Raw genomic sequence first — 22,722 nt, forward strand, 5'->3', positions numbered from 1 at the left:
TTTGAAATTATGAAGTCACAGAAGTTAGAGCCTTGTTTATAAATAAATTTTTTTTGTGTTATATGGAGTGTTACTTCCCCTGATGAGTTTCAGTAGTACCCCATCGAAAGGCCATGGATTTCTGCAAAGAGGTGATTGAATTGCTTCCAGAACAAACTGTGCTTAACATAACTCTTATTCGAAACAAAAGCTGCTATATAACTTAAGTGCCTACTGAAGCTCAGGAAAAGGTAACTGACTTTGGCACCCTTCCCTTCAGCTCTATGCCTGGTTACAACCCACAGCTCAGCAGCTTTTTAAAGGTTTTGCTGTCTGAAAGGATTTCAAGATGACAATCCAGAGAAGTTCATACAGATTCCCCACTTGCTATGTAAGGAAGAAAATGCAGGTTGCAGCCTGAAAATACGGTTTGTGGGAGTAAAACTCTGCTAATTTGCATTCAAGCCTTTTTAAGTTTCCAGTAGTTCTGTGTTGGTCTGCAGTAGAACAGCTGGACCTGAGTCTTCAGGTATCTGAAGAAGGAAGCTTTGGATCTTGAAATCTTATACTCTGAAAATCTTGCTGCTCTCTACCTGAACTTAAATTCTGCTAGTTTGAGGACATTAAAGCTCATGTATAATTACAGCTACTTCTTGTTAAAACATCTTGATAGCTAATATGTTGTGAGTTAAAGAGGCTTAACATGGAGGTAGCTTTAAGAACTGCTGCCCTGGAAGAAAAGCAGTAGCAGCAGAACTTCAGCAGTATACTCTTCCCCCTCATACCTGATAAAGGTTCACATCAACTGTCCCCAATATCATAAATTTATTCAAACAGATAAGCTTTATTTTACAATAATGCATCAGTGAATTTTTTAAAACAAGAGAAAGCCATTTATTTTAGAATACATATAAAGGCAATCAAAATAATAGAAAAAATGTTACTAACAAGCCTTAAAACATGCACAATTAATTCAACATTGACTTGTGCCTGGAAGAGGTGAGGGACGAAACAGGAGGAGGGGGTGTCCTTCTCAAACAGAGCCTGACAACTGAGTGGGGCTAAAAGAGACCAACCCTTCCCATCATGGTAGCAATAGGTGAAGCGAATCACAATGCTCACCAGTGAGGGTCAAGAATGCCTTACTAAGGATGAAGACTGACTGCAGACCGAGCTACTAACCTCTGGTATTTGCAACAAAAGAAAGGGGCACAAAATGTATGTGGCCAACAGAGCTAAGTTCCAACATACTGAATCAGCACTCATTTCTCATAAAGTGCTTGCTATCTGTGGTCTTGCCTGGGAAAAGCTGTAAGCTCTTCCAACGGAAAAAGTACCAAGCATTTGGAGCAAAAGATTTGGCAAGTTCATATCTGAGCAGGCGCTTTTAAGCAATTTGTCCTCAACACAGCAGTGTGCGTAACTTTTGAAGTCACCCATCTCTGGCAGCAGCTGGCGCTGACATGTTGCTCTGAAAAAGACTTCCAAAACGTTAAGCACTTCACCAGCAACTTCCATGTAGGGCTTTAATATTTAGTGACAACTTCTGGAAGCACTCAAAGCTTCTCTAACTCCATCCCCCAGTCAAACAGCAGCTTAGGACCCCACTGGATCTTCTGGCATGACAGCTGAAGTTACTGCTGCCCAGCTACAAAGCATAGCTTCCTTGTATTCAGAGTTAGCTAACAGCATCCCTTGTAGCTGCTTTCCTTTAGGGCTTTAATCAACAAGGGCAGTTATTTAAGCCCCCTTGTTGGCCCCAGCCAGTGCAGAGAGGAGCCCCTATTACAGGCAGAAAGACACCCTAAATCAGGCACAACAGAAGAGCTCTTCAAAACCACAAATAAGCAAATTGTTACAGCTACATGAAACATTTATAGACACTCACAAAGCAGACCCCGCCACCATGCCCAAGAACAGACACCCCCTTCCCTAGGTCACAAGGGGGTGCCCCCTCATGAACAAAGTTAAATCCCAACAGGAGCTTAGGAAAGGCACCACTGGGAAAGTAAGCATGGGAGGGAGCCAATTATCACATCTACCTGGGCCAGTATAAATGAACAGAAACCCATTTTGGTCCAGTGGTCTCCTTTCCCTCTGCAATTAACCTCCCAAGGACCAGTTATGGAGAAGTCGCCTTCAGCTCTTCCCATTCCCCTCCAGCAGGGTCTCAGGACAGTAAAGTGCAAAGCATGATAACACAGACATATGCATAGACCCTCCCAACAACTTTTCTTTCACCTGGGGAAGCTCTGCAATGAAGACAAACGAAGCTCCCTTCAAGTAGGTTTTAATAGAGATGCTACCCCTGAAGGCTGTAGTTTGGGGTTGCAGGCTCTTTTGGGGGTGATAAGGCAAAAAAGACTTGAGTATCCTGGAAGGATGAAGAGCTAGGAGGTCCAAGTTTGTTTTATGAGGGTCATTCCTTCACATAAGTTCTCATTCACATGTGCTCTTGTATGCAGCCAGCCGGTTCCAACAGCTACTTCTGTACACAACTCGGCCATGAGAGCCCTCCGCAGGCAGCTGACACAATGATGTAGATTATGACCTGTGTGGAAAATGGACTAAGTTGTTTCCCCCATGATGCAAGACCCATGTTTAGTTCAAGTTCTTACATTTCAGCAAAGGCTGTTGATTCTGGTTTTTCTGTACCACTTGGGGCAGTATTATAGGTGCTCTAAGGAAAGCCAGCACTCTTGGCTAGACTTGCCAGTTGTCCACCTTGAGATACCAAGGAGTGGAAGAAACAATAGCTGGGAAAAGGTTTCCACTGTGATGCCTTAGGAATGTCTCCTAATCTTTACCAAGGAGATTAGGGGGAATTCCTAGAGCATTACCTGGAAGTGACATCACATCCTCCCCAGACACTGCCCTCAAAATCTCCTGGCATTTGCCAAAGCAGTGCTAGCGACCCTACTTCTGGCCAGGGAGAATCACAACTAAAGGTTTCAGGATATGAACAGAATGCACTGTTCAATAAGGGCTAGCATATTGCTTTTTATCTTCATTGCACTGTTTTTGCAGAAAGGTAAGGAGGGATAAAGGAGGGGGCAATGGCAGAAGGGAAAAGAACCAGGAAGGGCATCACAGGCGCCCTTCCTGCACCGGCTCAATATGTAAAGAAACTTACAATTGTTACTATGGCAATAATGATGGTGAGCTTGAGGTTCTTCATACACATGGCTCGAGCCAGGTTCCTGCTGGTTGTTTTGAAGGTGACAGACTGCAAAAAGAGCACAGAAGAGCTGCTAATGGGCATCCTAAGGTACCGTTTTAAATGTTCATACTCCATCATTCATCCATAGTTAAGACAACAGCTAATAATAGATCAGGAATCCCAGAGAGGAAAAAGCAGCCTTTGGATTATTTATACCCTGCTTTTCTCCCCCATGGTGACCCAAAGCAGTTTACAACATTATTCTCCCCTGTTGTGTTTTAAACAGCCCTGAGAGGAAAGTTAGGCTGAGTGACGAGTTTTCCTGGCAGAGTGGGCGTTTGAAACTGGGTCTCCCAGATCCTGGTCCAACATTCTACATCACACTGGCTCTTAAAACAATAAAAGCTCAGCAACGTCAATATATTTAACATGATAGAAGAGCAGCCATTACATTAAATTGGGAGGCTACGGTCTGAAAACTGTCCGTGTCTGACAACAAACATAGGGAGGGAGCTTCACAAACATGGCACAATCATGAGAAGGCCTGCCCTTGTAGCCACCTGCCTTGCTTGCACAGGTGGGGGAACATGAGAGACATGCTGCTGACAAAGATCTTCATACAGTTCATTTTTAACCTGCCTGCTTTTAATATATAGTGAACAAACGCCCAACATGGGCTAGTCTGTCCCCTCCACCTTTTCCCTGTTTCCTCTGTAAGTTTATTTATGGCTCTTATATACCACTTTCCTCTCCAAAAGGACTCAAGATAAAAATACCAGAGTTTACCAATTCAAATGGATAGTACAACTCAACAGGAACAACTATATCCTGGACTGGTCCTGATTAACCTGGATGTACGACCTCCCCATAGTAAAATACTCTTCTTACTAAGAACTGTTCAAAAGCTTCATCACAAAAGCTTTAATAATTTACATGGAAAGCGATATTCCTACATACTTAATTTTTTTCCTCCAATAATTTACATTGTGTCAGCCAAACCACCTAGGCATCATCTGGTAAGTTTTCAAAGCAAGTTTAGATTTTGGGTCAGGTTTCTATGGATGAAAGAACCAGCCAGACGCAATACTGAGACTCTTGCTGCATACTCAGCAATCTACAGGCAGTGGGGAGTTTGCTCCTGTCCATATATGTTGTCAGTGTATATAGCCTGTCATTAAACAAACAAACAAAAAAGACGGCAAGGCCCACTTCTTGCAAAGAGTGAGCTTCTGGAAAATGAATGGGAAAACAGTCACAAGCACCAAGTTTAACACAATTGAGGAGGAGAGGGAGCAAATCAAGTATCAAGCAAATCATGGCTTAAAAACTTGGAACAAAGCAAGATTCAATCTGCCTCCTACAAAAACCTGTCCAGGAGAAGCTCCAAGACTTAGAATCAGACCCTGAGTGGACTCCTATGAAGGCACAGCCTCAGCTTGCCTGCTTAAATCAGCTGAATATCTTCAGTGTTTGAGCTTGTCCGGCAGCCACAGCTGTCTGTCTTGCCCTGCTACAAAATTACAAGGAATGACCTCATAGTGGCCCCATCATGCCAAATTCCTTTCAGGAAGGGTAGTACAAAGATGTAAGGACAGAAAAGTGCTCCTTGCATATTTTCAACCTCCTTCCTTTCCATCGATCAACAGCCCCCAAAAGATGTAAGAGCAGCCCAACAAAGGAGGTGGAAAGTCTGGACAGAGCACAGCAGAGCAGAGGAATTTTGGCACCCTCTGCTGGATGCCAACAGAAGCACTTGACCTAGCTCTTGATAGATTGTAGGCTCAATGGCTGATTTGGGAGCGCTCCCCCCTCCCCACAAATACACACATCTCACATTTTTGTCTGCTGAATCTTTGACAAGACCTAGCTATCCAACAATAGCATCTGCCAACTGTTGTCTCACTTAGAAGAAAGAGCAAAAGATTCACCACCCTTGTTATTTTGCTCCTCTGAACTTTTAGGTCAAAAGCATACTGTGTAACCTGCAAACTTGCAACCAGGATTTTAAAGAACAGCCAGTCCAAATGGCTCAGGAATAAAGTGCCCGAAGTATTTCATTCTGGCACCTTCCTTACTATTTCCTTGTGACAGCCATACACACAACATGCTCCAAAGGGTGGGATAGTCTTCCCTTTCAGCCTTGCCTTTTCCGCACACTCACATTTACTAATGGAACTCTGAGGAATTTAGATGTTTAGCTCCCTGCACTACTTCCAGAACTTACAGAATCCACAAGATTTTCAGTTTTGTCTATCAGCAACTCCAGCTTCTCTCCTCTTTGGGCCACCAGATCTAGAATAGGAAAAGAGAGCAGTGAGAATGTGAATGGGAAAGCAGTTCCCCTCCTGTGGCCTGCCAAGTAGGAAGCTCTCCGCACAACATGATGCTCTCAGTCTCCTGGCCAAGTCTTTGTGAACATAGTTACACCCCAGCGCAAGACCCCTGACTGAGGGTTTCCCAGAAGAAGAGGTCCTCTTTGGAAGTACAGAAAGGACATAAGAAGGTCCAACAGCCTGGCAAGGGAGCAGCAGAGCTGAAGCCAGACCCTGCCAACCAGTCTAAGGTAAGGGCAGAGCTAGCAAAACAACAGGCTTGCATTTTGTCCCAGCCAATTTTGTCAGGTAAGTCCCACATGACACACGAGTTTCCCTGGGCCAGGTAGGTGAAAAAACAAAGCCATCTCCAGTTTCCTGTACTGTCCCCTTCCCACAACCAAGTAAGATGCAAGTAGAAGCATGCAGATCTTACTACTCAAGCTTATCTCCTCTCACACACACTCACACCTGCGTGTAAATAAGCAAGGAGCACAAATACCTATATTGCGGACCATAATCCCTTTGAGTTCATCCACCTGGGCCTGAGTCTCTGCCACCTGTTCGGTGCCCTTGTTCTCAGAGTGGTATTTCTGTAAGGAGGGAATAGCATTTAAGAAACAAATGTCTGGATTGTGTGTAATACGGCAAAGAGGGAGGCTGGGCAAAACTGAAGCCATCCTCCATAGATAATCTAAGAAACCTGAAGAGCTCTTTCCAGGAAAGGGCTGAATCCCCAACACCGGCAGCCGTGCAAGGGTGTCTCCCCACCCCCGCCCGCATCCTTCTCCAACTCTCAGAACACCTATTCACCTCTAATCTCCCTCGGCTTCCCAGTTCTGTGCAGGGAAAACCACTGGTTACAGGATCAGTTTGAAATGAACTTGGGGCCCTATCGTTCCCAAGACAAATAAATTAGTTAAAGGCTGCAGTGAGGCCAAAGTACTAGAGGGGTAGCTGCCTAATGCATCTCTGGCACAATTCACTACCTCCTTTCAGTTGCGAGAACAGCCACCCATGCAGAACCTTTTGAGGTCAGGTAATTTATTTTAGAATATATTAGCAAATGATTCTTTGGGGGTGGAGAAGTAAACTGGACTTCCAAGTCTGATCTGAAAACAAATGGGCTTCAGGTATCAAGACTTGAGGGAGACCACTGATCTAGGCACAGAAAGATCAGCCAAGAGCTGACTCCTCAGGGGCTCTAATCGGCATGCAGTTTTAAGCAGGCTGTTATCACTGAATCTCACCAGCTGTGCTGCCAGGACAGTGGAGAATTCGCTGTTCATGGCGTATGGTAAAGCCGTCTGTGCACGAGAACCGTAGGTGTTCTGAAATCGCTTCTTGATTTCATTCAGGAACGTGAAAGCTCTGGAACGCTCGAAGTTCTGAAGGGAGAAGATATCCTCAGAACACCTCATTCATGGAAATAGGCAAAGGAACAGCTACTATCCATAACAGCTAAATGGAAATTCCATGTACAGAAACAGTCTATCTTCAAGTACCAGATGGCAATACGGGAAGACCATCACCTTCATGTCCTGCTTCTGGCTTCCCATGGATGGGAACAGAATGCTTGACCAGGCTACATGAGCCAGACATGAAAGACCAACTATCTTTAATGTGCCCAAGTGCAGACACTCTTTTGACCTTTTACCTAGACCCTGGGTCTTGCTGAATATACTGGAGCATGTACAAAGCATGGACACTCAAAAAGCACACCCTGTGGATTGAGGCCATCATGCATTTCCAGCAGTGACAATGAACACGGGCATTCACAAAGGGACACACCTCAGTTTCAAATCATATACTTACATCGTCAGTGATGCAGAGGTATATAATCCGGTCTTCACAGATATAGTGGAACAGGTAACTAGGGCAAGACAAGACACATGTTTAGAGATCTATATAGGCAAAGGAGAGATCTGATAAACTAGCAACCACAAGGACATATTGAACCATATACTAAGTCAATATTTCTTTCTTTTTTTAAAAAAAAATTAAGACTAGCCAAGTGAAGCAGTGGGAGTGGAGAAAAAACAAAGAAACCTGTAACTGACCGTGATAAATTAATTATAAATACCTCTGCAATTGGACCAGCCACTAAGTGGGTATTTCAAGTACTCCCATCACAGCATGCATATATACTTCCTGCTGTCTGGGACATTCACCAGCTAATTGTTTAGAATCACATGACATTTTTATCCCATTCTTCTGAGAACCTCAGGGTAGTATATGTTGCTCTCCCCTTTCCATTTCATCCTTACAACGACCCTATGAGGTAGGCTCAGAGTACGTAGACTCCAAGGTCACCAAGTAAGTTTCATGGCAGGGAGGAGATGTGAACCTGAACTTATCGGATCCTAGACTGGTACTTATACCATTTATGCCACGTTTGTGGGTTGGATCCACAGGAGTGTTTCCACAGGCACCAAGGAGTTCATACTGATGACGAGTATGACTTTCTCGCCTCCCCACTGCAGTCTAAAATGCACAGTGAATTGCACATCAGATAGTTGTGTATGTGCAAAGGTTTGGCAAGCTGCTGAGAAAAGCAGACATTCAAGGAGCACACAGTTGACTATCGGGAACAGTACAAAGTAAGCAAGCCTGTTTTCCCCTCTCCAAAGAGCAGTACTCACTTTCCGTGCGAGTAGGTGAGTTTATTGTTCTCCGAGGGTGTCTTGGCCAGGATCTGTTCTGTCACTTCCAGGAAGTTCCCTCCACACCAAGCATGTTTGGCCAGAATTGTGGCGCCTCTGGCTACAACCGCGAAGAGGATGGCCATAGCTGCAGGGTGGCTAAGAGGACAGCAAAGAAAGAATAAGAACACTTGCCCAGCAGAGCCAAACCAGAATTCAGCCACTGCCCCTAAACCTTGGAGTGTAGGCAAGGGGGAAGAACTGCACAGCCGGCAGTTCTCCCTTTTTGGATATCCTGCAAAAGCTCAGCCTTATCTGTCATCAGAAGAAATTTGCAAAGCAAGCAAACAAAATCAGAAGAGAAACTTTGCAATCGTGCATTCCTCCCTGCCCTCACCTAAAATGGGCGAGGGCAAGGAGGAGGTTCTAAAGAACTCTGTGCTGCACCTGGTGTGAAGAAGGGAGGTGCCAAGACCTCTGGTCAGAGAGGTCAGCAGTCACAAAGGCATGTTGGTCTGATGCAGCTGATGCCAGGCAGCGGGCACATAAAAAAGGGCATGTGGCCCCACAGAGTTTTATCGCCTGATTCAACACTGCTGGCCAGTGTGGCAAGCCAAGGCCAGGAGTGCCCATCAGACTTGCAACACAGGCAGAGTTCCTTTTTGTTTCCTGGGGAATACACGTGAGTCTGTTCACTTGCCGGACAAGCGTAATTCGTCACTTGTAGCTTGGCTCACAGAAGCAGAATCTGTACTGCTGGAGACTGTAACTAACTACCCCAAATCCTCTCTTGGCCAACACAGAAGCCTATTTACATGTTCCTGCCACCAGAGGGAGGTCATGTTCCACATGGGGATGGTGTGGAGCACTGGTCTTTCTATTAAGTGTTCTTAGAATTTTTATCCAGAAGACAATTTTTATACCAATGTTTATTTGGAGAGGCAGGGTATAAACAGGGTGGATAAAAATCAATGCTTTTTACAATAAATAAATAAATAAATAATGGATTTTTAAAAATTGATAAAATGGTTGTGCAGGAAAAAAATCTGTCTAGAGATCGTTTTCTATTTATGATACATTATAGCTCAAAGGTTTTTCATCATGAAATAAGAATTAATTCTTATTTTTGTAGTATGAGGCTGTATATTCATAAAATATCTAAAAAAAATTATAAAAGAATTCCATTAATTCATTCGAAACGAGCAAGAGTCCAGTAGCACCTATAAGACTAACAAAATTTGTGGTAGGGTATGAGCTTGTGTGAGTCACAGCGCAGATCTAATCATTAGTTTTCTGATATAACTATAAAACTAACCTAAGAAGTTACTGTTTGAAAAATGAAAACTTCATCAGGGTTGCAAATATTAAGGTTATAACAAACAACCATCAAGACTCTTACTGACTAGCAATTTAAATTGTGATTTAAATCAAATCCACCCTGGATATAAATATTTTCAAAAAGGATAATCAGGAAACCAGAGAGGTGCCTGGTGAAAAGTGTGCCATAAAGGCAAGAAGCAAATTGACAGTTTAACAGTCAGGGCAACCTGAAGCTGCGTTCATTTGGCAGCTGTGACATACATAAGTGCTCCTGACGCTGGCCAAACGACTGGAGCCAAGGTAAAGACATGATGCTTCACTCCCGCAGGACTCTATGGACAGACCCCAGCCCACAGAGCAATTGTGGTAAGAAGCCACCTCAAGGGCAGTACCCGTTGGGCTCAGTAAGCTCAAGTATACCTATGATTATTCTGGCGAAGTGACCAACTGGTTGAGCTACCCTGCGCCCTGTCACCCATCTTGGCTGTTTGGCAAGACCAGTCAGAAAGGGGAAAGCCTTTGCCAGAAAGACGCAAAGTTTGTAGTTCCCTGTACCCTCACATCCCCCAATGCATCCGCTTGCCAAAAGATTCCTCTGGGCTTGATGTGCACCCAGAAGAATGTGAATTTACAGGAAAGAAGAGGCACCAGTCCCCTGAGTGGTACATTCTGCATAATACACCCATTTACTAGCGAGGCCACCGCTGAGGACTGTTTGGGCTCCTGTGCTTTTATTTGCACACACTCACATTGGATGATCTAGCACGGTCTGTCCTTAAAAGCCGCCTTTTCAAAAACCAGCACTGGCTGGCTGTAGCACCAGCCCACAAACCATTTACTTTGTACTAGTCTGAGTGTAATACTGTTTTCAAGAGCCCAAGTATCTGAGGCACTACAATAAGCTTACCGTATTGCAAAGGAAGTTACAGTTTACAAGCAATTATACCTCATGACAAAGATGAATGTGATGCAGTGCCATTCCAGCCTCATAAAACAGCAGAGTCCCTCAACACAACAAAAACACCACCATCTATGGAGCACGGAGGGAGCACATGATTCAGGCCAGCTGATCACCTGACTGCTCAATATACTTGCACAGCCACCCATGCAAGTGAAGCTTAAACAAAGCGCCAGTCACAAAAGTAGCAGGAAGTCCATCACTGGGGAACAAGGTTTAGCAGTCAAGCCCCCCCCCCACTCCTGTTACTCCATCTCCTAGAGTGCTGTTTCAATCACAGCATTATTTAAGTATGTAACTTCCCCACTCCCAGCCATCCAAAACACACCCCCGTGTTGCCCCAACCCCTGAAATCCAGTCCAACTAATGTAAATTTCTAATATGTAGATGCTCCATTGGGTCTCTTAACTGGGGCTGGAGGGAGAAGAGATCCACAGAAAGAGCATCCCTACACAGCCTACCTACGTATCGTATTCCAGACTGGTGGCTTTAGAAACACCATCACAAAAACCTTGAGACAGCACAGTGCCCTCCTACACACACACACACACACACCCACACCCACACCCACACACCAGTTTTGAATGGGGTAATCAGCACGTGCTTCCTTCTTTCCTATCTTTAGAAGGATGAAGATAAAGTGTAAACAGCTTTCTTCACACACTTATTACCAAAAGTGCACACCACCCTGTTCAACAGCTTCTTCAAGATAGTCCTATGCTATTTTAGTACCTCACCTCACCTGTAGTGATTTAAACATACCAAGAAGTTGAATATTGGATTGGTAAGACAGCTCCACAAAAGGATCAATTGGCAATAGCATCTGCAGTAGCCAACAGGAACCTTTTACAGTCATAATATAATTTGCTTCAATGAAGGAAATAAAGAGCAGAACTGGGGAAAATGTGCATTTTCTTTGAGGGCAGGGGAGGTACCATGAAACTGCCTCCACCACTTTTAAAACATTACAAGTGTCTTCACTCTGCAGCTTTCACAGCTGCTTTCTATGAATTTTCCCCTGCTTGATTTCAAAATTTGAAGCGCTGTGCGTATGCAAACCACAACTTCAGCTTTTGGATGTTTGGTCTGAGGTCATGAACTGAAAGCCCTTCCCCAGTCCTTAGATATGGCAAAAAGGAACACACACGCACACACACAATCCTATTTATGATTACTATTCCAGGTATTCCCAAATGTAGCACTTGCACTGAACAAAAGTCCACAGTGCAGGGTCTACAACCTTGGCTCCCATTAAGCTTTGCTTTTTACACAGAGACCCACAGAAAATATACCACATTAACTGTCTTTTGTTTCCCCCTCATCTCCCAAATTGCTAAAGACCTGTTGCCCAACAGGGCGCTGCTGAGGACTTTCCTTTCATGAGGTGCACATTCACGTACAAGAGACTTTCCATATAACCTCTTATTCAGAAAAGACATTGCTCATTTCTTGCTGGAGGTTCTCTTAAGAGTTCGTAGGATGTTTGTGCTTGTAAGGATAGTCCAGCAGGGCCACCATGACCTGATGAACACAGTAACACAAGGGCCCTAATGGCCACCTGTTAGGCAGCACTTGCAACATCACTCCCAACAAACAACACAACTCTCCTCCCACCCTAAAGTCAAGCCAGCCCTCGGCCCTGTAGAGTGTAGATTTACAGAGAGCTGCCAAAGGTTACTCTCAATCAAGCCACAGAAAACCCTCTTGCCAGCTTCCCTTTCCTCTCCCTTTATTCCTTCAGCCATACAGCCACTCTTATATTAAGATGGCAGCTCTAGTTCCTGCCCAGACACCCCACACTGGCCCTTTGGCAGCTTTTTGAGTGGTGAAAATTGAGCAGGGAACTGGCAACAGCGTCAGCCAAACACAAGCCAAGCCAGACCCCATCCAGCTCTGTCCTGTGTACTCTTATCGCAGCTGCTCTCCAGACCTGCAGACCCCGCCCCCCAATTACCTAACTAGTGTGTTCCTAACCTGTAGGTCCTTAACCAAAAGGGGGCTGCAAAGCCTGTGAAAGTGGGTCTGCGGACTTTTTGCTGTTTTACTGATCTGTGTACGCTCTCACTTCAAAGTAGGTCACCATATCAAAAAGGCTGGGAAACACTGCTCTAACTGGAGATGCCAACGGCTGAACAGGGGCCTTTTGAATGCAAACTATTTGCTCCCCTACTGGATTACGGCTCCCTCTCCCAAAGCTAACACCTCAGCACTGTTTACTCTAACGAGCAAGCAACCACAACTCTCGAGCAAAGAAAAGTCTATTTCCCCCAATACTTTAGAACAGAAATGGAAGCAGGGACCTTCTCTAGAGAAAGCCACAGCCCCAAGAAAGGGGGCGTGCGTTAGAGGCACATGCCTTCCCACTGCAACGACTAGCCTTGCCAGGGGGGTGGGGGGGGGTGTAGAGAGGGAGGAAAGCCCCACCCCAGAGCGTTGCTATGGCTACAACCGAGGAAATTGAACTTCCTTGGCCTAGGAGTTGACCCGAGCCTCCGTGGGGAGGGGGGAGGATTCTTCCCTTCAAGAACACCCCCCCTTAATCCACGAGGCCCCACCTGGAAGTTGGCAACGCCAACAACCCCCACTACCAGAAGGCCCTTTCTCAAGTGAGAGCTGCAGTGGCAAAGAACAGTAACCGTGATCAATACTGAAGGTATTAAGGTTCACCGTCCACTTCCCCCGGCCTACGGGCGGGCTCAGCGGGCAGGCGAGCGCCCCTTCCCCCGGCGGGCCCTCCCTACCTGGCTGGGCGCCCGCCCGAACCCCACTTTCAATCTCCTTCAGCGGCGTCGCGTCTCTCACAGGATAAGCAAAGAGCACGTGAACTTCCGCCCCCGAGCGCGAAGGGCGTCTGGGAAATGGAGTTCGGCGGCCGCAGATTGTAAGCGCCCGCCGAACCTCCGACCGGAAGAGCCTTTGAGAGGAGGCCGGATTGGACGACCAAGGAAGTAGAGCCCCCCACCACTTTCCCTGCCACTCTTTCCGTTTCCTTCTCTTCACAAGCATTTCTGTATTGCTTGGTAGCGGCTCTCTCTTGTCAGGTTTCCCCCCTCTTGCTTCAGAAGCCCTTTTGGTAGTCCAAGGTAGGACTACAATAGCCAAGGCCCTTTGCGCGCATTTCCGGACCCATACGCAGTGGTAGGCGGGACCTACCATTCCTGGCTTTGCAAACTACGACTCCCAAGAGCCTTTGCGCGTGGAAGGCCGGCCGGCGAGATGGGCGACGAGGAGGGGGCGACCAAGCCGCGGGTGCTGCAGATGGTGGGTGAGGGTTGAGAGTGGTCGTGATAGTAGCTGGTAATGGTGATGGTGCAGAATGGCGTGCATGGCAGGCTGAGGTTCAACCGGCGAAGCTCTGCCTGGCCATGCTTTTTACACGTGGAGATTCATTGCACGCCCCTTTGGGGATTCCGCTTAAGCTAGCAAAAAGGGGGAGCAATCCTTCCTGTGAAAGTGGGGTTGTCAGCCTCCACGTGGCGGCGGGAGATTTTCTAGAATTACAGCTGATCTCCAGGCCACAATTACAGCTGATCTCCAACTGATCCCCAGCCTTTCCCTGGGGAAAATGGCAGCTTTAGAAATAAAATAATCACTCTGGCCTGGTGGGTTGCTAGCGTTGCCACCCTCCAAGTGAGATCTGGAGCGGGTGGGGGGGGGCTGCTGGAATTACAACTGATCTCCAGATCCTCTGGAGAAAAGGACGGCTTCAGAGGGGGAGACTCACATTCCTTCCCAGACACCGCCCCCAAATCTCCGGGAATTCCCTAAGTTTCTGTTGGAGCTGCTCATATTCCTGCCAGAAACGACTGCATGGTTCACGTGCTGTCTGTGTGCAAGACTGCCAAATGCTGACTGACGGGCAAGTGGGTTGTGGGGAGGGACACACAATTAGGCCACTGTTGCCGTACCTGGTTGTTTGCAAAAATTACAGTGTGGTCCAAAGAGAGTTACACAATTCTAAGCCAATGGGCTTCAGTAGACTTAGAAGGGTGTAACTTCTCTTAGAACTGCGCTGTTGGAAACATAACACTTCTCAAAGTGGAGCACAAAAAGATGGAACTGAGATAGAGCATTAGAACTGGCTTTTTGTATACACCATTGTAGATATGGGTCAAGCATGGCACTGTTTCCCAAAAATGGAAAGAGGCGAAAGTCATTTAAATCATATACTTTTACTTATATGGGGGGAGAGAATGCAGAACTAAGCATTTGGTCCAACCAAGTATCAAATACATCAGAGAAAGCTAGTGCACAATCTAGACTTAGGTAAGATGGGGTGGGTGGAAATAACTGCAGTCTAGAGGAAAATAAAAGGAAGAATATAAAATATACTTTGTCTCACCTGTGATGTGGTCTAGAATCCTTTGAAGATCGTGGAGAGGGGAGACAGTCCTTGGGACAGGCAGAGTAGTTTTCCCGAGGGTACGTAAATCTGAATTGCTGGGCAGAAGAGCCCTTTTTATACTATTGGTCCTCTGGACCGTTAGGGTTTGAATTTGGGGCTGGAAAAATCCAGTTTTGGGTTGGGCTACCAGGGGCTGCTGAGAGGCTGGGTGGGTGTGGAGGGTGCTTGATTCTGTTAAAATCAAGGAGACAAAGGACTTGATTGGATAGGACTGGGCTGATATAGTTAAGGTCCAGATTCCCTACCTGCTTTCATTTTTGTGACACTGATCAGTTTAGGTATCTAGGAGCCCGAAGTGCAGCATTCACAGGCATCAGCTGGGTGGATCTGAAGGGATTACTAGGCATCTAAGATAAACTCCTGCCAACAAGCACCCCAAGGTTCTCCAGGGCTTGATTGGCATTTTATCCCCCAATGCATGGCCAATTCTGTATCCCTTTTGATCCAAAATTGGGGGTGGAGGGTAGTGACTCTGTTCCCTTGTCCAGGACTTCAAGGGTGGGGGGCTCTTGGATTACTCGTCCTCATGCAGGAAAGGGGTGCCCTCTATGCAGCAGAGACTAAAAGGCAGCCACAACAAATCCAGCTACCTATAAATACAAATGGGACCATTGACTGCAAAACGCTTGCCTGCATAAGTATGTCCCTGTTAAAAGGCTCAAGTCTTGCATCTGAGAATTAGATTTCACAGTTCCACAATTTAGATGTCAGCATCAAGAAATTCCGTAATATACAAATTCAGCCCAATGGTAAAGTTGTTGTCCCCCCCCCCCCCCCACACACACACAGCTGCATTTTTTCCAGCAATATGAAAGGCAACAATTCAAACAGGGGCTGCTTTTGCCTCTGCCATTGTTGCTGCAAGCTTAATATTTGTGCATTTCTCCAAGGAGCTCAGAGCAGTGTACATGGATGCAGCCATCCTATTTTTTCCCCACAATAGCCTAGTGACTGAGGTTGCACTGGGGGAAAGTGGCTGGCCCAAAGTCACCCAGAGATTGTCATGAACCAAGCAAGGAATCAGTCCCAGATTTCCCCAGCCTATGAGAATCTCTGCCATGTTTGCTTGTGAAATAGATGTATTGCTAGCTCTACATTGTTGAAGCCATCTCTTTAAGGAGCTGAGATCCCTGGCTTTACTTTATTTTCTTTATTTACTCCCTATCTTTTCTCCCCAGTGAGGACCCAAAGCAGCTTTCATCATTCTTCTGTTCTCTGTTTTATCCTCACAACAACCCTGTGAGGTAGGCTAGGCTGAGGGTACGACTGGCCCACGGTCATCCAGAAAACTTCCCTGGCAGAGCAAGGATTCAGACTTGGGTCTCCCAGATCCTAGTCTGACTCGGTAACTACTCCACCACATTGGCTCTCATTTGCCCATTGTTGCTCCAGATCCTCCTCTTTATTTCAATTTTTCAGAAAGCTGGAGGGTTCAGGATCGACAAGGAACAAGTGCTGTATTTACATAGATATTTATATCCTGCTTTCCCCCCACAATGGGGACCCAAAGTGGCTTACAGCGCCCAACTCACCTTTCCTTTTATCCTAACAACCACAACCCGATGAAGTGAATTAAGCTGAAAGAGTGTGATGGGCCCAACGTCACCTAGAGAGCTTCCATGGCAGAATGGGAATTCGAACCTGTTTCTCCCAAATCCTGTTCCCTGCGCTCTGACCACCATGCCGGCTCTCAATTATGACATGAGCTGGATCTCCTGGGTCCCAAGTCCTAAACTGACAAAGGGATCTTTAACTCTTGGAAGCGTATGCCCTGAATATTTTGTTGGTCTTCAAGGTGCCACTGGCCACGAATCTTGCTAAGCCCTAAATGACCCTGTAAACATGGCTGTGATCTGTGGTGTGGTGCATTTCCCAAGGATGTGGAGTGATGGGGTCTGAGTGGCTCTGTACAGCTCTGCTATTGACCTAATGTAGGGCTGCAGCTCAGTGGCAGAAAAATCTGCTTGCAATAAGGAGGTACCTGGTTCAATCCACAGCATTTCCAGGTTGCAAGTATTGGGAAAGACTTGAGACCTGCCCGTCAGAGCAGGTGGATGGACCCCTGCCCATCAGAGCAGCCAGTCCTGAGCTTGAGGGACCAAGGGTCAGCTTCATATGTTCAAAAGCCAAGTTGACCATCAGAACCAGCCTCTCGACTCTTGTGATAGGGCAGGTTTGAAGACCTTCAGGGATCTGACTGGGTATATTTTATCCCACCTGGCAGGTACGAGCTGATGGGGCAGATAAAAGCTGTGTCACATTCGTGCTCCACAATGAGGACCACACCCTGGGCAATTCCCTCCGGTACATGATAATGAAAGAGTAAGTTGGTTCCTGTTTGCCTAAATGATGGGGTGGTGGACATGAGGGCGGGAATGCAGAGTGCTTGGTAGAATTACCAGCATTTGCAGAGAACATGTACCTTCTGCATGTGGTGCCGGTAGCTCAGGAACCCCTTGGCGGAGGGATCATATTCATTCTGAATCACTGGCATTGAGCCAGGCTCAGAACAAGGCCACCAAACCTCTTATATGCTAAGCTTGCAAATAGCAAGTTGCCTGGGGAAATACAAGAATCTTCTGTATATGGCCAGGCAGGAAAGCTTAGGTGAAATGCTTATTCTTTGGAAGGGGAGACATTTGGCTATTATGTGAGTATGTTTTTATGAAATCTAATTTATGAAATTCACTACTAGGGATGTCGTTGTAGTAGCCACTATAAGCCTAGCCTATATGGTCAATAGGCTGCTTTTATAAAGAGAATGGAGTTGTAGTTTATTGCACACTTCATTGTATGTATTCTTTTGGTTTTTAGTGCACTGTTGTCTAATAATCCAGTTGTTGAATTGTTTATGCGATGTCTTCTACTTTTTATTGCAATGTTTTTCTAATCTTGTCCTGTGTCTTGAGCCGTAATGAGAAAGGAGGGCTATAAGTAAAGGAAATAAACTGAATATGCAGCAGACCGGCCCCCTAGGTGGACTGGATCACTGCAGATGAGAGATCGCGTTTTGCAACGGTCTCCTACGTTAAATGGAGAACTAGTCCAGCATACAAAGGTCTAAGATAGAAACCTTCTGTGCTGTTTTGTTTTTAATTTGCTGGGAGTTTTTATATGGAACATTAAGAGCCTCCTGGGTTCTGAAGTGATACATCCCATCCTGCTGTCTGCACATGCAGCCTGGGCCTGAGATGGCTTTAAAAAGAGATTGAACAGATTCTTGGAGGAGAAGTCTTTCAATGGCTATTAGACATGTGGTCAAATGGAACCTCCAGGTGCAGAGGCAGTGTACCTCTCAGTACCAGTTGCTGGGTGGGGGAGCAACAGTAGGGGGTGGCTGTTACTTTCCTACCCTGCTTGTGCGGCTTCTCTAGGAGCAAGGAAGGTGTTTGATTGGCGACAGTAACTGCATGGTGGACTTGATCCAGCAGGGCTCTTGTGGCCTGGGTAAGCACGCTTCTGAAAATGCTGACTTTTATGGACTTGGCTGTTGCACAATTTGGACTGCTGTATGGAGGTTTTTCTGCATCATCTATACAGATGGGTGCTTTTTTTGTTGTAGAAAGTGGACGCAAAGCTTCTGTGCATGAAACCCAACTTGCGTGGAAGTTGCCTGTTCCATCTTAGACCTTGGTCTCCCTGGCTCCCATGAGCTCACGTTGCTGATTCTCTCTGCCTCTCTCTCTTCCTTTGGGCACCTGCTTCTCTGCAGTCCCGACGTGGAGTTCTGTGGCTACAGCATCACTCATCCTTCTGAAAGCAAAATCAACTTCCGGATCCAGACCAAAGGTGAAGCCTATGGGCCTACTCGCTGGAGGGACCGTGGAACCGGCTTGCTGGATATTTTACAGAAAGGCTTTTCTCAGCTCGAGGCCAGACAGAGTAGACAGCACTGAGCTCGAGGGCCGCTGGTCTGACTTGGGGGGTCAAGGCCATTTCATATGTCTCTCCACGCCCAATCAGTGCTCTCACTAGGAAGTCCATCGCTTTCTGGAGAGCTGCCTTTTGGCAGCTTGCCGTAATGGGGCTCCTACAACCCTCAGAAATCACTGACCATTGGGGTGAACGCGTTTTTGTGCAGAAGATGACTAACCTCTAGACATTTGAAGTGCCACTGGGTTAGGGGAGGTATCGTTGTGAACTTCTGCTTGGGGGTAGCTTTGGATTGCAACTTATCAGGACTGAGTTAGAAAGCATGGTGTAGTGGTTAGAGCATGGGGCTGGGAGCTGGGAGATCGGGGTTGAAAGCACCACTCAGCTTACTGGGTAGCCTTGGGGGTAGTCACTCTAGTTCTCAAGGTTTTTTGTGAGGACAGAGTGCGGGAACAATGTAAATTACTCTGAAGAGTGTGATTAGATCTCAGATCTCCAGGCTGAATGCTTCTCCCCCTTCTTCGCAGGAGGCCTCCCTGCTGTCGAGTCATTTCAGAAGGGGCTGGAAGAACTCACAGCTGTCTGCCAGCATGTGCTTAGCAAATTCGAGGTGAGTTGCGCCATAGTCTCCCCCTTGAGGTAGGCTAAATACGGTTCTTCTCTGTCAGAAGTGGGCATTGGTTTCACTATCCTTGGAATCCAAGAGCTTGCATTGACTAGAAGAACAACAGCCCTTTCTGTGTGGGAGGGCTGTGGCAAGCATATTTCCGATCCTTTTCTTAGTGAAATTTTCTCAGTTAAATTGTGGGACTTGCTAACACGGGATGTGGTGATGGCTTCTAACTCGGAAGGCTTTAAAAAAGAAGGGGATATATTCCTGGAGGACAGGGCTATCAGTGGCTAGCTACTACTCATGTTGGATTTCCTCCAGTACCTGAGGCCATACGCCTCTTTATAATCAGTTGCTGAGGAACATGTGGGGAAAAGAGGCGGGTGCTGTTTCAGGCATCAGGCTTGTGGGCTTCATAGCCTACTGCATCAGTAGAGCGCTGGACTTTAGTCTGATCCAGAATGTCTCTTTAATCCTGATCACAGAAGGTGCCCTTTTCAAATCCAGGGTCATCTTTGCAAATTCTGTACTCTGGTTTTCCTATGCAGCGATCTCCTCGTTCCCCTCTAGGAGGAGAGACCGAGGGTACTTGTCAACAGAGAGTAGATCGTGTGTTCTCAATTCAGGCTGTCTGTTTTTGTAGGCAAGCGTGGAGGAGTACAAGACACAGAAGGATGTGAGCATGGAGTAGCCCTGGTGAGGGCAACGTGGCACGCACCGCTGTACATAATGGCTGTCTTTGGGTTGTGACTTGGGGGCAGTTTTTTATTTTTTTATGGACTGGAGGTGGATTTTTCTAATAAATACTAAATCATCTAATCTGCATTCTTTGTTCTTTCTCAGCCCATGTTAAAAATAGCTTGTATAGGGAAGTTATATGTTAAAATAGCATATTCTGTATCAAATAATTATGAGTTAGGTAGCAGATGTACGTTAAGAGAACTTTTACACATTGTAGTCATTTGGAAACAGAAGATTGTTGACATTCAACAGTAAATGCTGATCTTCCTTTTGCCGCTGATCGTTGACATTCACCAGTAAATTTCAACAAACCTTTTTTCAGTGATTGCTGACATTCGCTGTTGATTATCGTTTTTTTGTGGTGAATCAATATCAGAAAGTAGAAGCTCTGTTTGTTAACAAAGTAACACAAAATACATGATTTTTAAAAAAAATTGTATAATCTTTGTATGGGGGTGTTGAGTAGTTTTAAATTGGGAGGGGGGATATTTTTAAGGCAGCAGTGGTCAAGTCAGGGGTTAACTCCGACATCGAATGATGGTCAAAAGTAGTTTGCAGCTGTGCTGATCCAAAATCAAAAACCGAGTCATTATCCACCCAATACCTTTTGTTAGGACTAACCAGAATGACGCAAAACAGTGCGCAAGCATTCAGCTTCATCACAACTTTTCATCAGACTGAAGGATGGTGCTTTATGGTGCAATGACCTCAGGTGTGTAATGGTTTTATTAGCTCTCTGAGCTTATGTAAATGGCCGCACTGAACAGAAGTGGGATTTTGAACTGGGGCATAACACATGTAGCATCCTGAGAGTATCAGCTGCACCCTCCCCCCAGCAGCATCTTGTGGAATCTTGCAAGCTGGGAAGTGGTAGTAGAGCGGGAGGAGGGGAGGAGAGCAGGTTATCCCTCTAAATGCCTTTTTGTTCCCCCCCAACCCATTTGCTGTTCTGCAAAATAAGCAAATATAATACTTAACTGAGACAAATCCCAGAAATGACAGCCAGCTAGTATATTGGTTAGAGCATCCGACTAGGATTTGGGAAACCCAGGTTCAGATCCTCACTCTGCCATGGAAGCCTGAGGATGACTTTGGGCCAGTCCATTTCAACCTAACCTACCTCACAGGGTGGTTGTTAGGGAAAATGGAGGAGGGGAGAACAATGTTGTAAGATACTTTGGGTCCCCACTGGGGAGAAAAAACAGGATATATGTCTCTAAATAGAGTTCAGTCTACTTTGGGGGTTGAATGGATAGGGAAAGCAGAGCTCTCCCTGTGAGTAGCTGAAAACATTGCAAGGAATGGCTAAGATGGGCCGAAACATACACACTAGATATTCACTGCCTTGATGGCATTGTTGCATCCGAATGAGCAGAACAGACCATACGCTGCTGTATAATCGTCCACTAGTAGGGAGAAAGATTTGTAGCTCGGTGGCAGAGCTCCTGCTTCCTGTGTGAAAGGTCCCAGGTTCAGTCCCCAGCATCTGCTAGTAATCTTGGCTGGGAAATACCCAAGCTGGAGACCTCTGGGAGCTGCTACCAGCCAGAGCTGGCTGTACTGGCTCAGATAGCCCAGTGGCCTGGTTCAGGGCAAGGCAGTTTCACTAATGTTCTGCCACATGATGGTACCTTCACAGAGGGGCTTCCAATTGGCTCTGTCCCCGCATATTTCAGCTGCATGGACTCGTGGGATTGCCTGTGTTCTTTGGAGTCGTATGTGAGATGAATGGGCAGCAGTATTAAGTATTTAGCAGGCCCCTTTAGAATAAGAAGAGCATTGAGCATTCGGGATGTGGACATGTTTTATTAACGCCAAGCTGGGTGGAAAGCAAAGGTCTCCAATGTTGCCGTTTGCCAGGAGTCGGTTCCTTCCCCTACAAATTTGACAGGCACGCTCCCAGCGATGGGTCAGTGGTCAGTGGCTTTTGCTGGCCTCCAGTCAGGGAGTATGCGAATCCCCGAGTTTCTCAGTAAAGCTCCTTCCTAATTCTTACACCATTAGTCACCAGGGCAGACAATGTAGTTTGGGTGACTCTCCTTAAAAATTAAGGTGCAACTGCCTGCTACGTGCAGTTCTGTGACTATTCTCCCCATGGGTTTTATTTTACCATGTAAAACATCTGGAGGTGGATTCAGGCACAGTAGGGGGGGGTCTGCAGGGCGGTGTTGGGAAGAGGGCCGTTTAACCCTTCCCAGCAGTTTCTCCTCTCTACATCCCCCCAGTGACATCTCCTTAGCGGTCGTCCAAGCTGCTCTATAAGACCAACTGCCCTGTGACTGCAGCCAGCAGAGAGCGGGGAATAAAGACACCCATGTGCACCTGTTGCTGAGGCTCAAGGCTTGCCTCTTCCGCTTCTCCCTTTCCCCCTCTCCAATGTTTTCAATTTATGGGCATTTTTCTGGATGTTTTATACTTGAGTGCAGGGCATTTTTTCAGCGGGAACACGGTGGAACAGAGTTCCGGCACCTCTTGAAAATAGTCACATGGCCGGAGGCCCCGCCCCCTGATCTCCAGACAGAGGGGAGTTTAGATTGCTGGAGGGCAATCTACACTCCCCTCTGTCTGGAGATCAGGGGGTGGGACCACTGGCAAAGTGACCATTATTGCCAAGGGTGATTTAAACTTTAAAAGACTCCCCCCTTGTTCCAGCTGACCCAAAGTGACGTCATTGTGCGGTCCTGAGTTCCACCACCTCTTTTCCCAGAAAAAAAGCCCTGCT

General features: G+C 46.4%; 2 protein-coding genes across 2 annotated transcripts; one reads left to right on the forward strand and one right to left on the reverse strand.

The window, feature by feature from the left end:
* Window positions 1-800: 800 nt before the first annotated feature.
* Window positions 801-13,219, reverse strand: VAMP7 (vesicle associated membrane protein 7). The gene is made up of 8 exons (XM_054996959.1): window positions 13,113-13,219; window positions 8,094-8,252; window positions 7,267-7,324; window positions 6,702-6,839; window positions 5,954-6,044; window positions 5,364-5,431; window positions 3,113-3,205; window positions 801-2,530 (listed from the first exon to the last, which is right to left on the reverse strand). The coding sequence occupies exons 2-8, from the start codon at window positions 8,237-8,239 to the stop codon at window positions 2,462-2,464; spliced, it is 663 nt and encodes a 220-aa protein (XP_054852934.1). The 5' UTR covers window positions 8,240-8,252; window positions 13,113-13,219; the 3' UTR covers window positions 801-2,461.
* Window positions 13,220-13,529: 310 nt separating this feature from the next.
* On the forward strand, window positions 13,530-20,058 carry LOC129341591 (DNA-directed RNA polymerases I and III subunit RPAC2-like). The gene is made up of 5 exons (XM_054996865.1): window positions 13,530-13,632; window positions 17,001-17,098; window positions 18,489-18,565; window positions 19,177-19,259; window positions 19,903-20,058. Exons 1-5 carry the CDS (start codon window positions 13,588-13,590, stop codon window positions 19,948-19,950), a joined length of 351 nt encoding a protein of 116 aa, XP_054852840.1. The 5' UTR covers window positions 13,530-13,587; the 3' UTR covers window positions 19,951-20,058.
* Window positions 20,059-22,722: the final 2,664 nt, after the last annotated feature.

The sequence above is a fragment of the Eublepharis macularius genome, chromosome 13, assembly GCF_028583425.1.
Source record: "Eublepharis macularius isolate TG4126 chromosome 13, MPM_Emac_v1.0, whole genome shotgun sequence".
Taxonomy (NCBI): domain Eukaryota; kingdom Metazoa; phylum Chordata; class Lepidosauria; order Squamata; family Eublepharidae; genus Eublepharis; species Eublepharis macularius.

Bases quoted from the DNA above. Each gene is read 5' to 3' on its own strand.
- VAMP7 (XM_054996959.1), bottom strand. From the start codon at position 8,239: ATGGCCATCCTCTTCGCGGTTGTAGCCAGAGGCGCCACAATTCTGGCC. The intron at 7,325-8,093 runs GTGAGTACTGCT...GTCTTGCCCTAG, and splicing joins CTCACCTACTCGCACGGAAA to TTACCTGTTCCACTATATCT. The intron at 3,206-5,363 runs GTAAGTTCTGGA...CTCTTTTTGCAG, and splicing joins CTGAAAATCTTGTGGATTCT to TCTGTCACCTTCAAAACAAC.
- LOC129341591 (XM_054996865.1), top strand. From the start codon at position 13,588: ATGGGCGACGAGGAGGGGGCGACCAAGCCGCGGGTGCTGCAGATG. The intron at 13,633-17,000 runs GTGGGTGAGGGT...CCCACCTGGCAG, and splicing joins AGCCGCGGGTGCTGCAGATG to GTACGAGCTGATGGGGCAGA. The intron at 18,566-19,176 runs GTGAAGCCTATG...CCTTCTTCGCAG, and splicing joins CTTCCGGATCCAGACCAAAG to GAGGCCTCCCTGCTGTCGAG.